The sequence below is a fragment of the Accipiter gentilis genome, chromosome 4 (assembly GCF_929443795.1).
Source record: "Accipiter gentilis chromosome 4, bAccGen1.1, whole genome shotgun sequence".
Classification (NCBI taxonomy): Eukaryota; Metazoa; Chordata; class Aves; order Accipitriformes; family Accipitridae; genus Astur; species Astur gentilis.
The window spans coordinates 25,520,009-25,534,313 of NC_064883.1; the positions used below are offsets into that span (position 1 = coordinate 25,520,009).

General features: G+C 38.1%; 1 protein-coding gene across 3 annotated transcripts in view; it reads left to right on the plus strand.

Annotated features, from left to right (window-relative positions):
* Positions 1–14,305, plus strand: part of LOC126038061 (macrophage mannose receptor 1-like) — a 35,619-nt gene that overhangs the window by 12,373 nt on the left and 8,941 nt on the right. For all 3 annotated transcript variants that reach the window (XM_049799161.1, XM_049799163.1, XM_049799162.1), the window contains exons 12-22: positions 1,585–1,784; positions 3,117–3,244; positions 3,884–3,971; positions 5,197–5,341; positions 6,346–6,381; positions 6,501–6,676; positions 7,270–7,337; positions 8,956–9,056; positions 11,052–11,188; positions 12,237–12,351; positions 12,934–13,130. In XM_049799161.1, the coding sequence (XP_049655118.1) occupies positions 1,585–1,784; positions 3,117–3,244; positions 3,884–3,971; positions 5,197–5,341; positions 6,346–6,381; positions 6,501–6,676; positions 7,270–7,337; positions 8,956–9,056; positions 11,052–11,188; positions 12,237–12,351; positions 12,934–13,130 (1,391 nt within the window). The remainder of the gene's footprint in view (positions 1–1,584; positions 1,785–3,116; positions 3,245–3,883; positions 3,972–5,196; positions 5,342–6,345; positions 6,382–6,500; positions 6,677–7,269; positions 7,338–8,955; positions 9,057–11,051; positions 11,189–12,236; positions 12,352–12,933; positions 13,131–14,305) is intronic.

The following is a 14,305-nucleotide window of genomic DNA, read 5'->3' on the forward strand; positions in this document are numbered from 1 at the left end:
CCGAGGAAGAAAATGGGCTTTCTGTGCTGGAAAGTTTCTTTGTGAGGGTATGATTGGAGAGTCTATTTCAAGCTGAAATACCAACAGAATAGATTATGGAACAAATAGATGACCTGAAGAATAGCGAGTCAGGACTAATCACAGCTGCAAAAGCATCCAAGAGCTGTAAAAGTTACATTAAGTGAACTGTTCACTTTAATGTGTAACTACCTGCTAAAACTGCCTTGACAGCTAAGGGGTGAAAAAAGGCAAACTTGGTGCCAGCATTTAAAATGTTTCCAGGGAGATGTGGGGAAATACAGACCAATGAGTCATTGGTAAATTAGCTGAATCTATAATAAAGAATTGAATAAAGAAGATATAGTGGGAAAGATATATAAAATCCCTTGTGTAAAGGGAGGTCATGCTCACAGATCTCCTGGAGCTCCCCACGGGACCCAAAAGCATATGAATAACGGAAATTTAGTTAGTGTGGTCTATCTCAATTACCAAAACCATTTCGGCTAATCTGACCTGACACAGGAAAGCTCTTACATGAATAAAAATTTTGATCAAAAGGCAGGGAATGGAAGGTAGTTGTTTTTATGGAGGATATTTTTCACTGGAGAAGAGAGTTCACAATCAGAGTCCCTTAATGGTCTGTGCCAATGCCCATGCTGTTCAACATATTTACAGACAATCCGGAAAAGGTGAAATAGTGAAGTGGCAAGATTTGCTCATGATGCTAAATTATTTCTGATAGTGAAGATGTGCCTGTGAGAAAACACAGGATGACCTCAGGAGAATAAGTGACTGAGCATGATCTGTAAAATAGTAGGTGAACTCTGATGCAGACAGGTGATGTTCACAGGAGTAAATATAGGTCTTGATTTGACAAAATGATGGACTTATAGCTGACCAATTCATTTCAGGAGTCAGTTCTTGGCACCATGGTAGACAGGTCCATTAAATATCAGGTCTGTGCTCAACAGGAATCAAAAAGCAAAGAAAATGTTAAGAACACTTAGGAAGTTAATAAAGAACACAAATAGGCCATTATATAAGCCCATTGTGTGCATGTGACTGCATCTTGTGTGATGTATGCACCTCTGGTTCCCTCTGAGAGAATACACTAAAATTACTGTAATTGTCATGGGATAAGCTTTATCACATCCGTTGAGGTTTCTGTGCCTGCCCTATGTATGCACCAAGGGTTTTGCTTCCATCTATATGAAAATTACTAGTGACCAAGGTTACGCTACCTGATATAAAACAGGCTTAATGTAAGTAAGAATGAGGTCCTCACTTGAAAACACAGGTTTTCACTGTAAAAAATCAAACAAACCACAAACCTTACTTTCTACCCATACAATTAATTATGCAGGACATTCAAAATAAAAAAAAATAGGATCCCAAACTGATCATGACCTCCTCTAACAGAAAATACTACTCTTTGCCTGTGTGAAAACCATCTAAAATATAACTCTGCTATTCAAGTGTTATTGTATGGCAAGAAGCGAATGTCCGCTGCTCAAAGATTTTAAGTAAGAATTAAACAATTTAGATTGTATAAAATATCCAACATCTTTTTTGTTTCTCATAAAGGAAGTAATCCAGGATGTGTAGCCATGACAACTGGGACTGCAGCTGGATTATGGAATGTTCTTGACTGTGAGACAAAGCAAAAATATATCTGTAAACAGTGGGCAAAGAGTGCAACAGCTCCACCTATTCCAACTACTACTCCAGTCCCCACATGCCCCGAAGGCTGGGTATCAAACAGCCATAGTAGTTCCTGTTTTAAAGTAAGTGCCTAAATAGTTAAAGAAGAAGAAAGGCTTTGAACTGCTTGGTTGGTGTCAGGGAGAAAGAAAAAGGGAGCGATATCTTCATTTTGCAATATCTGAGCTTGGAAAAACCAAACCCCAAATGTCTTGGGGAATTATCCGTAAGAGGGGAGAAACTAAGGAAGAAAGATAAGGTTGAAGAGATGGACACAAGGGGAGGGAGAAGGACACAGGAAAGAAAATGAGGAAGTTTGTGCTCCAAGGGTTGAATGAATTGGAGCAGAATATGGAAAAGAGAAAAAAAGAAGAAACAAGAAAAAACTTAATATTTGCAAAATTTTTGAGAGAACAATGTCAAAAAGCTGTATTAAACAGTAGGACCAGCAAAGCTTGGCTGTTAGCGTGGCTCTTTATATCAGCTGTGGTCACTAGGTTCTGCAAAGATCCCATATTTATCTGAGGTGTGAGAGAGTTCAGGGAACAAAGTAGAGAAACAGTGAAATGTATCCACAAGCAGCACAATGCCCAAGGCTGGACTTTGCTAAGATAGGCACATTACCCCCTAAAATAAAGCATAAGAAATCATATGCAAAGTTAATTAAACCAGTGTTTATGAAGGATATTTATTAGAGAGTTTCTGATGCAAAGCTACAGATAACTCGTATTTGAAGTACACTCAGTTATGTCTGAGCAGGCATACAAAAGGACTTTGAACAAGAGATGAGGGTAATGCGCAAACATTGATTTGGGATCACGTAGAATAGAAATGTGCTAAGTGTGAAGTGTTAATATTTCTTATCACTTTATTGAATTAATGAGTCCTTCTCTTTTTATTATGGGTTTTTTTCATTCCTTTCAAAGTCAGCTGGAATGTTATTTACTTGGGCTCCTTTATTCCCAAGTCATCAGTTTTAGCTGTGGTCAAACTTGCGCTTATTCTTTATTAAACTACCAAAACGTTAGACATCATGTTGCAAATGTAAAGTGAGAGCTGTAAACCACCATGAGGTCATTCTTTTGCCTGTATCTTCAGACCCCTCCCAGGCCACCTTGCCTCTCTACCACAAGTACTCTCCTTACCCTTCATCCAGAATGTGGCCTGGGCCCTCCTCCAGCTAAAACAAATTAAAGGGAATTGTATTCCCCTCTAGCAATTCCTTCCCTTTATCACTGCTAAGCTAACCAGCTAGACAACTCTAGTGCAAAAATTTTATGAACACAGTAATTAATTCTATTTCTTTTACAGACTTTTACTTGGCTTGTATGAAACCTCATTTATAGGTGACTGAGACTATGATTCTTTATTTTATTATAACACATATAATATGTTTTAAAGTGATTTCTCCATAGTGTTTTTACAGATCAAATATTAAAAAGAAGTCATGGCTTGAAGCTCGAGATTTTTGTAGACAAATAGGAGGGGATCTGGTCACCATTAACAGTAAAGAGGAGATACCATTACTAATAAAAGCAATGTAGTGAGTATCTGCTGTATGTCTATCTTAGCAGATTTAAGAGACATTTCCTATGAACAATTATGAATGTTCTTAGATGATTTCTGAAACATGGATTCCTCAAGAGCCAAAAAAATCTGCGATACTTCGAAATTTTGTCTACTCATGAATGTTTTTAACTGTTTCATGAAAAAAAGAGTTGTTTATATCCAGGAAATAAAAAACCCCAACAACCTTGTATCATGATTACTAGATATAATTTAGAAATACATGAAATTGTGGGGGGTGGTATTTTAGTAGGGTAGAAAATGTGACCAAGATATTTACTTTTGAGTCACCTTGAAGTAGGCAATGCTGAGACCATTTTCTGAATCTGTGAAGGCATTTTCTAAGAAAACAGAACATAGAGGAAATACAGGATCAATACCGCTAATAAGTCTGATAAATAAGCCATTGCCACTGAGCAATAGAAATATTAGATATTTCTATGAAGAACATATGCATCTGTATGCCCTTCACCTAAAGTAATAGGGTAATTGTTACAACTTCACTGAGCTTTACGATGCACTCTAGAAAGTTTAATGATGTGTTTCTGGATGTTTTTTGTGTTGCTGGTTTTTGTTTTGATGTTTATACACTGCTCTGCCTTGCAATTTTTGTTAGTGCCACTCGCTGTAGCTTTCAAAAAGTTTGGCTCGGTATATTTTCCTTGAATCCAGATGAAGGATTTGCCTGGAGTGATGGGTCTCCAGTAAGTATTTTAATTTTTCATCAAATTTGTTTGCTTACGATGTTATGGGGTTTGAACACGTACTTTTTGGGTTTTTACTGTTATCCTCATCAATGAAAACACTAATCCTGCAAACATTTACATGGCTGTTAACCTTTATTATCATGAGTAAAATCACAGCAACACATTTGAATACATGGAAATCATCTGTACCTCATCAGAATCTGTAGCCCTCTGCACAGCACTCTAACATATTTTCTTTTCCAAGAATATAATATGAACTCATAATGTCAGAACATATAAATTCATCATACTGGATCCTGTACCCTGTCTCTGGCAGTGGTCAGAAGCACCTTAAAAGCTAATCAAACAGCAAGCATATTTCCCAGTATACTCCTGCATCCCCCAGTAAGTGATGGCTCAGGGTCTTTCAGAACCTGAGCTCAGATCTATAATCTTAACTTATTTATTTCCATTAATTTATCCACTCATGTAAATGTGTAAATATCCACAGACGTGTGAAATGTTCTTGCAGGATCCCACTGCCTATTACCTTCCCTTTACTCCTACTCTCTATTCCCCTTTTTTTAACCCAAGTAAGGACTTTTCCTCTTATCCTGTTGCACATTAGTTTCCATAAAATTTTGGGGAAGCAATCTTATCAAGAACTTTTTGAAATTCTCGAGTTGGTTACATCAAATGGTTCTGCCCTCCCATTTGGATGTTAGTTTCTTCAGCAGAAACTCCACTAGGATTTTAGGAGCTCCCAATAGCCACACTCCCATCCTCATTAACCACAGGGAAGGGAGGGCATGAATGATGAATCAATGCACAATGTGGTCACTGCCACTGGACAGCTGTTAGAAAATGTAATTTTGAACCACGTCACAGGTGATGAAGTGAGAACTAACTTGTCTGCACATGATTAGCATGAGTGGAATGGGGGTGAACTTCATAGCTAGGTGAAGTTCATTAGCAATAGTCCATTTGCCTGTTTCTATTCTGGCTGTGTCTAGGGCTTGAGGTGCAAACAAGAGGAAAAACCCTCCACGGCAAGACATCGATTGTCCACTGACATCATTGACCCACTGTAAAAATTCTTATACCTATTGCTTTCCCCATATTTGCACCTCCTTTTAGTGACAGACAGAATCTTTCAGACAAAACCAGTTTGTTTCTGTTTGCCAATGGAGAGTATGTCTACTGAAACAGATGAAAAGAGTAACAAAGATGATTTCTTCTATAGGTTAGGTACACAAACTGGGACGATAGCCCAAGAAATTCAGGAGGACGCAAGTTCTGTGGCGTACTCAATGGTGGGAGTTATTCTGAGCGATGGTTTCTTTCAGTCTGTGAAGTACAGCTTGACTGGGTTTGTCAAATAAAAAAAGGTACATTTATTATTCTCTTTAAACAAAAAGCTTAAATAACTTTATAAATAGATGCTTTCTAATATAAGTTGCTGGAGAAAGACACAAAATTTCGAAGAACTACTTTTTCCAAATGGAGGTCAAGAGCATTGGGTAACATAATATAGACCAGGATTTTTCACTGACAGATGATGAAAATAAATAAATTTATTTCTTCATGTAAATAAGGATGTGTAAATAATCCATGTGTTTGCAAGGGTTTCATAGATTGCAAACTTTTTTAATATTAAGAAGCTTTTGCTTGCATTTTTGTAATGTAGGAAGTAAGGAGTTGTGAATTCCTTACAATACTGGTTTTTACACTAACACAGGTAAAGCTAAAAACCAAATACAATGTTTGTAGACCAAACACTTAGTGGTGCTCCAAGTTTTCCTTTAACATTATTCAGGACTCAACTGCTTTTGGAAAAGCAATGGTTCAAAGCAGTGGCATTTCTTCTTCTATCAGAACCAGAAATAACTCACAGTCAGTATATAAAGTCACATTTCCTTTTGCTTATGAATATTTGGGACAGAGAGAATTTTTTGATAGAGCTAAAGTAAATCTAGTGGAAATTTTCTCCCTCTTGATAAAACGACTCCTCTGGAGGATTATGGAATGTCTACTGATGGATCAGTAAAGAGGCTGTAAAACCAAAGTTTAAAGTGTTTCAGATAAATCTACTGTGACTTAGAGACTGGAAGAGCAATTTTTCCTTTCATTGCTCTGTGCAGGAATGTGATCCAGCCAAAGCTATGACTTCGCTGATGTGAAGCACAGCTTATGATACAAAATTATAAGTAGATGACCATGCATATTGCGTAATGTCTAACTGAAATGTGTGGTTAAGCCTGCCTTCTAGTCAATGGCAAAGGACTGCAGTGACCTGCTCTGTTCCTCACTCTGCTCCTTGCAGTTAGTCACAAGCTGCATCATAAAACACGCTACATGGATGTGCCACACCTTCTATTCTCTTGTTTTGCAGGAGTGCCATTAAAATCTGAACCAACTGACACGTATGGTAGGTTTTTGCATACATTTACTGATCTTGTTCATTATTTTTTATTAAAATCGTTATTCTGAAATAAGCTTTTGTGTTCTATGGATACAGAATTTAAGGCTACCTTATTTATCTTTCAGCATATAAAACCACTGCGGATGGATGGGTCATATATGAAGATAAGCTATACTACATCAGCAAAGAATATGTCTCCATGGAAAAAGCCCAAGAGTTTTGCAGGATGAATTCTGCAGACCTGGCTGTTGTTAATAGTAATAGTGAGAGAAGGTTCCTACAGAGAGCGCTAAAAGAAAATGTAAGAATCATTTTAAAGAGACAGCCTAAACTAGAAATGCTTTTGACAATCTGCTTGCAAAACTTGAATTGCCTCAGAAGTAGAGCCATCGGCATTTTCACTAACGAAATCCGCCCGAGCTGAGATCTATGAAATTTTCCCCAAACATGCCCTTTGGTCCCAAGGGATTTGGTCTCTCCTGCTCTGTGCTGCTGTGCTGAGGTGGTGAGGCAGGCCAGTGGGAAGAGTGATGTGGGAAGGTGCCAGGCTTGGGAAGTAGCTGGTGTGAGAGGGAGACTTGAGGTTGGCATTAGACGGTGCTGCAGTCCTCGAGGCACCATGAAAGACGTGTACCAGTTTCTGACTCAAGATCTGCTTTTCTTCTACCCCATCCTAAGGGCCCTCAGTGCTGCAGGACTCGGCGCTGATGGTCCAGATAAAACTAGGCTTCTGTGCCTGAGTGCGTAAACACATCGCTGTGCCTAACTGTAAGCATGTGCTTTACGGCTGTCAACTTCAGTGACTGCTCTGTGAACCTAATCAATGGCACATCCATTTGTGCTTGGTTTACCTCAAAGGTTTTTTTTAATTAAAATATTATTGTTCTCTTTTAGGAGGAATCCTGGAGTCAGTCAAGAGGATACTTCATTGGTCTAAAAGTGAGTCTTGATAAAAAGTTTAGGTAAGTTAAGATGATCGCTGCAGCTCCTAACGTGTAGAAACAAATACAGTATTTTATGTAGCTGGAGGTACTAAAAGTGTTGTTTTCAAGGACTGAAGGCAGTTCCACATAATGAGTGCAAAACAGAACAGAATAGTCCTAGAATATTCTAAAGTCCAATAGTTTTCCTCAAAAAGAAATAGGAAAAGAACATTTTTTTTCTTGAGCAAACCCTTACCCAAAGAAATGCTTGGCAGCTGTACTTTCCATAGACACTTTCTCAAGTTTCTTTCAAAGATTTGCCCCATAAATTGGAGTGATACTTTACTGTGTTGGATTTTATACCTATAAACACCCACACACACTCAGAATACGCTCTATACCATAAAGCCTAGCTTTGTTATGCTTTTATAACGTAGCTTCAGAGAGGCCCTCCAGAATTAGAAAGATGTGGACAATGCATACAAAAGCTGCTTCTGACAGAGATTTTTAAGGTAGCCTTTGCAAACTCCCATTCAAGGAGAAAAGTCAGCAGAAGTTTACAGTACAGTAAAATTAACAAGTATTGCGAAAAGACCAACACCCAAATAAACTCAAAACTAAAGTAAAAGATACTGAAGAGCATGATACTGACACTGCCTGCTTTCCCATCTGCTGGTTAGGACACGTCTGGGAGGTGAAAGATCATGCTTCTAATCTTGACCTGAAACAGGTTTTGAGGAGATTTGAATTTAACTTTTCTATTTTAATGCCACTGTTGAGTGTCTGTAAATCACTAACCTTGGAAAGGGCAGAGGAGGAGTGGGGAGAGACAAGTTGGTAGTCACTGAGTCAGTGCATGATTCTAACCTCCTGATTTAGGACACAAATTTGGGAGACAGGGCATTGCATGGGTCCAGTGAGCATCTCCTTTCTTTAGATCAAGTGTATCATCAGAAGCCAGAGAGAGATGAGGGAGCTGAACTTGGTTCCCACTTCAGGCTGAATGACCTAAATTCTGAAATATTGATTACAATGCAGTGTCAACTTCTTCTTCCTTCAATATCAATGTATTAAAGTAAAAAGCTCGTAAGCAAAAAGAAAAAATGTCAATTTTTATACTTTAGAAAGGGTGTTTTTAAAGCTGACAGAATGTCCATTAGTTTCCAGACACAAGACTTAATAGAAATAGCCTATGGAGATATTTATCTTCAGGGTAAAATCCACAGAAAAGTATTTTTTTCCTTGTTTGCATCTATGAAAACATCAGGAATGCTCAGACTGAGAAGAAGAATATGGACTAGGTGATACAATGAAATCAGTTAAGATAAATAAAACTTTTAATATTCTTCTCTGTATTACATGTTACGGCTCACGGAAAATATTTTATGTTATTAAATGATGTCTGATCACTCCTGCCCATCAATGGAAAATACTCTTCGTGTTTTCTTTTTCTATTTTGCAACCAGTAATATTTTACATAAATGTCTTCAAATTAGAATAATCAGGTGAGGAGAGGAAAATCTGTGTCAGTCCTTCCAGTTTTAGCCAGTTCTCATTAATGCTCATGGACCTTCTTAATTCTGAGAAGTTAATTAGGATTCTTATCTCACAGTTGAAGTGTATTGATTAATAACTCTTTGTATATCTTTTCTTTAAGCTGGATAGATGGGACTCCAGTAACCTATGTGGCCTGGGCTCCTAATGAACCCAACTTTGCAAATAATGATGAAAATTGTGTGGTAATGTTGTCAAAGCAAGGTAAGTAACAAGGCTAAACTATTAGATTTTACTTGTTTCTGCTTAGATTATAACTGATGCTGTCAAACTTCTGCTGTCAGCTGTCACACAGTCTTTTATGGCTGTTTTCTGCAATTCCTTTCCAGTGACAAGCCAGTAAGATGCAGTAAGTGGCGTAAACACCAGTCACAGAAGAGTCTATGTCCTTAGAATGGGGACATTTCAGTACCATGTGTAATTTAGTGCAGATGTCTCTATCTGGATTTATAAGATTGATATTGCACCTTTTTTTACAGGGCTTTTCACTACTTCTCTAAGTAAAAAGTTGAGTGGAGTCTGTCTTTGCTCCTATGAACTTAAGAAAACATTTATGACAGCTAGAGGAAATGGGGGTGTTAAAGGTACAAGCCAATGAGGAGAGGAGACAGACAAATACACCTAATGACCTAAGACTGTCTTACATGCTTATAAGTATGCTTAAATGTAAATATCTTGCAAATCCTAGAGCTATTTTTTCCTCTTGATTGTATTTCTGTCACTTAGCTGAGGCTAATGAGAATTCAGTAATGTAAGTATAAGGAAATCAATCTCTCGGTTTATGTTATATAAAGAATTCGCTTAGCAAACCCACCTGAAATTCTGCCTTTATATGAAGACACCAAGAAGAAGATTCGCTTTTTTAAACACAGGCATCTGGTCTGATTGAGGTGCATCCCTCCTTATTTAGTTGTTGATCCAGAAAGGGGCAGCTATTCCACCGGTCCCTGCTGTATCTATCAGCTCTGCATAAATGGCTCAGCATTCCTGAGCTTGTCTCGGATGATGCTAGAAGTTCACATGTGGGCAACTGAATTGGACCATAAGAGAAGCGTTAAGCTTGAGTTGACAACAAAATGTAGCTAATGTGAGCTAGACCTCTGAAGTCTCATTATGATCAAACGGAGATCTCACCTGCACAGCCAATGCTGCCTGAAGAGCAATTCAATTTACTCTAGTGCAGTATTCAGTTGCCTACATGTAGGTGACTGTAACCACATGCGATGTCCTAGAGTTAGCCCACCTGACTGTAAGTTTCCCACAGAAGCAGTGCCATATCTGTCAGCTCTCTGCAAGTACCTTGCACAGCCTCTCAAATGGCTCTAAGCACCCTGTTTAGACAAACAAATCCCTAGCTCTCTATTGACTATAACAGCAGCTTAGAAACCTAGTGTATATCTTGACAGCTGAAATGAGGTATTTTAATCTTCAAACTGAATCCCTAGATAACATTATATTAACTGGAGATGTTGGCTCCCAGGAGATGGCACATATTTCATAATGTGTGTTTGAACACTATACTGTACCCTTAGATTGATCTGGTATTTCCTATCTAATCCATTTCTGACCCATTCTCTTTTCAAATTTGCTTCCTGGTGTATTTCCCCTGCTGCCTGCAATGTGATGATGCCATAGCTTGAACAAATCACAAACAGGTACGCACACTGTGGAGAGACCTGGATGAGGAGCAGAAGGGTCAGGCAGTCCAAATTAAGCTCAAGGGGCTACTGCTGTGCTACTATTAGAGCTTCAACTGGCTCATTCAAAGCTACCATGGTTACTTTGCCTTCAGATCAAGCTGCAGCCTGAAATATAAAACAGAGAACATTGTGTTCTGCTAAAAATAAGAAGTTCATTTTTTTCCTCATACTCTTTGTCCTGTAATTCTCCTACTCAGAATCTTTGATGACAAAAGCATTTCTTCTGAGCCACCGGCCCTTTCTTCCCAGTCTTTTATTCTTTTTGTCAGTTGCTAGACGGTAGCCCAGTAACTAATAGTGCTGAGCAGCTAAAGTCCATAAATGTCTTCTGTTTGTAAAAAATAGTTGCGTGCATAAATGTGGTACATGGCCCTTTTACTCACTTTTACAGTCTGAACAGTAGAGATTAGCCTCTTTCTAACTCAAAATAAGAAGTGATAAATTATTGTTACAAATACTATAACATCTTCACTTGCTTATTCAATCTAAATATTTTTAGGCTTGTGGAATGATGTAAACTGTGGTTCCTCCAATAAATTTGTATGTGAAAAACATAACAGTTCTATTAATTCAACATTTGCTTCTCCATTGCCTCCTGGAGGATGTCCGGAAAGTTGGCTTTTCTTTAACAACAAGGTATGTCAACAAGTAGCTTCAGTAAATTGTGTAAAGCAGTGGTACTGAAAAAAAGAACTGCAAAAAATACGTTTTTTATGATTATAAAATAAATCTGGAGAGTAATTATCCAGTCAGAACATGCTGGCTGAATGGCTGGGCTTTTTTGGAGGTGACTATAGACATTTAACTTTGCAGAGAAATACAGCAAAAGTAGATGTATGCTGAATAAATGTCAGAGAATGTAGTTTGACAGGCTTAAAATACACTGTTACTGTTTGAGAAAACCCCTCCTCTGTCTGCTCCTCTCCTGTTTTATGTATTTATGTTAGAAACTGAAATTTGTAACAGTCAGTCTTGGAAAAAAAAGTCCTTCAGGTGGAATGATTTAGAGAGAATGTATTTGAGCAATGCCTTTGACTTGTACAGGGTTCCCAAAGCTTTGAGTTCAGAAAGATGATGCCAAAATACAGTTGTTTTGAATATAGTTTCACATTTAGACACGGTCTGGAAGTCCTCATTGCTGTAACAGAAGAATTTGTACCAATTTGAGTTGAAGCTCCATTTGCCAAAGTTTGTTTTGTCTACTTTATATACACTGTGCTACTGTTGCATCCTCAGAATATTAGGTGAATTTGTCAAAGGATATTTCATACACTTTGGGGAGATGAACAGTCTTTAACGACAGTCATTGGAAGCAGGACAAGGCACAGTAGAGATCATTCCCTGCAGCTGTGTCACCCAAAGCCACATTTTCTTGGTTTTAAATGATCCCTCTGTTATTGCAGGAAGCAGGCAGATGAAAATGTGAAAAGGGATTATGTACTTGACGTCATTACAATCGTTCACATGATACTAGACTCCTGGATTACACCTTGTGCAATGAGAGGGTCTAAGTATCTACCTGGGTAGACATACACACTTTCTATTCTTGAGCTCTGTCTGTCACTTATTTTAGCCCTGATTTCTTTTTCTGGAGATAGGTACATCCTACAGCTAATTGATATTAGTCACATAAAACAGCTCCCATCTTTGTGAGTTTGAATGACGTGCTTGCTTTTTTTCCCAGTGTTTCAAAATATTTGCTTCCAATATAACAAGAAAGCTCACGTGGCATGCTGCACGAGATGCTTGTATCGATTTGGGAGGAAACCTGGCTACCATACCAAATGAACAAGTGCAAGGTACATATATGGCCTTTACTGAAAGAAAAAAATATTAATCTCTCACTAAAGAAATTGCTACACTCTCTAAAATAGATTATGGGATTGTCTGCTGAAAATAGCTTATTAGCCAGCTCAGTTTATGCTTTGTTTTAACTCCGAAGTGTGAAACAATATCTAAATTATTGCATATAAAAAATAAATTGTGTGTTTCTAGTTCTTTCGGCTGCTCATTTCTCATGAAGCTTCCAGTCTCTTTTGAGTGTGGTTGCACACCTCCCTCAAACTGACAGACATCTGTATTTTCTGTCTCCCCCACTGGCAGTATGATTTGCTGAAACACTACGTGTGCATACGCATGGGGAAGGGGACTTTTCTAATTTGCTCCAGAGCTGTCTTTTCGGCAATTTTTTCAACCTGAATGCTTGTGTAACTTATATTCCTACAGATGCTTATCTAAACATTTAGTTAAAAGCAGATGGGCTCTGTAGTGGGAAATGTTATTCTTTTAACATGGCCCCAGTTCTGGGCTTTTACGTATTTTTCCTGTTTGGGTAAGTCATGATGAGCTTTCCTTAATGAGAAATTTTTGCTTCCCTCCAGCTTTCCTCTTCTACCATTTAAAGGATGCCACAACTAATGTTTGGATTGGGATGAATGATATCAACGAAGAGTCCACATTTCTTTGGACAGATGGAAGCACTGTTTTCTACACCAACTGGGTTAATGGTGCACCAGAACAGAAACAAAGCTACTTTGACTTCTATGACTATGAAAGGTTGACAGATATCACTGTGGAGGTACAGGAAACAGTAACCTGTGTATCTTAGGCAGCTAGATGATTTTCCTAAAAAGGGAAGTTACAGCAGCAATAACAAGGTGCTGAAACAAGTCCTTCTGTAAGCAGAATGGGGCTTAGCAAATTACCTGATAACAATTCCAAATACACCAAAAGTGTTCAGAAGAGGTTCTGAAGAAGAGGGACCTTGTGCTTTCCATCTGACCGATTGCAAAATACCAGTTCTGTAAAACAAGCACAGAGAGGCATATATTATATCAGTTTCCCCACAAACTGCAGTACCACAAACATTAAAATTACAACACCAAACATAGAAAAGTTATGATAAGCCAAAATTCAGGATGTTGGTGCAACATTAATTTGTCTATGTGTACGTCCCATTCCTGGCTGATGTGCTCCCACACTGCTTTACTCGTTTCTGATCGTACAAAAGGATATCTTCAATAAAAGGGCTATTTCTCTGCTGAAATTCAATCTCTTTTTCAAAGGAGGTAAACATGTAGTTTCTGAGGAAATAATAGGCAGCTAGTCACCTGAGATTTTTAACATCTACCATCAGTCAACTTGCTTATGACTAAAACTTGTTTGAATCGGCATAAGATAGGAGCTCTGGTGAAATGTTGAAAGGCAGTCATGGCCAGTCTTGAAATCAGGGGAGCCATGAAGAAATCTTGAAGCAATTAAACATAAGGAAGTAAAGGGAAAAATTGGTTGTCTAAAGACAACTAATGACTACAAACAACTGGTAAAGAGTACCTGCTTTCTGCAAGAAGTCTGCTTCAGTTAAGATAAATCCAGAATAGTGCTTTTAATAATAGTTCTTATATTGTTTTTCTCATTGGTGGAAATGTTTTGAAGCAGTTCTACATAATTCTAAATCAGAACTGAGAAGACATATTATAGGTACCCTAATCATTTCTGTAGTCATTAAAGAATTCTTAATAAAACTGGTAAGATTATTTTTTATAGACCAGACCTTTCTTTCAGATCTTGACTGGCACCGGTGGAAGCCTGTTTCAAATTTAAGGGGTCACTAATAAATACCAGGTCAAGCTATTTGTCAGAAACCTAGGAAATTTGAACTAATTACACAGGTGCTCAACGAGTTCTCCTCCCCCTCTCCCTCTTCCTCTCCTCTCCTGTCTGCCATCAGGCTTGCACTAGGAGTATAAGAGC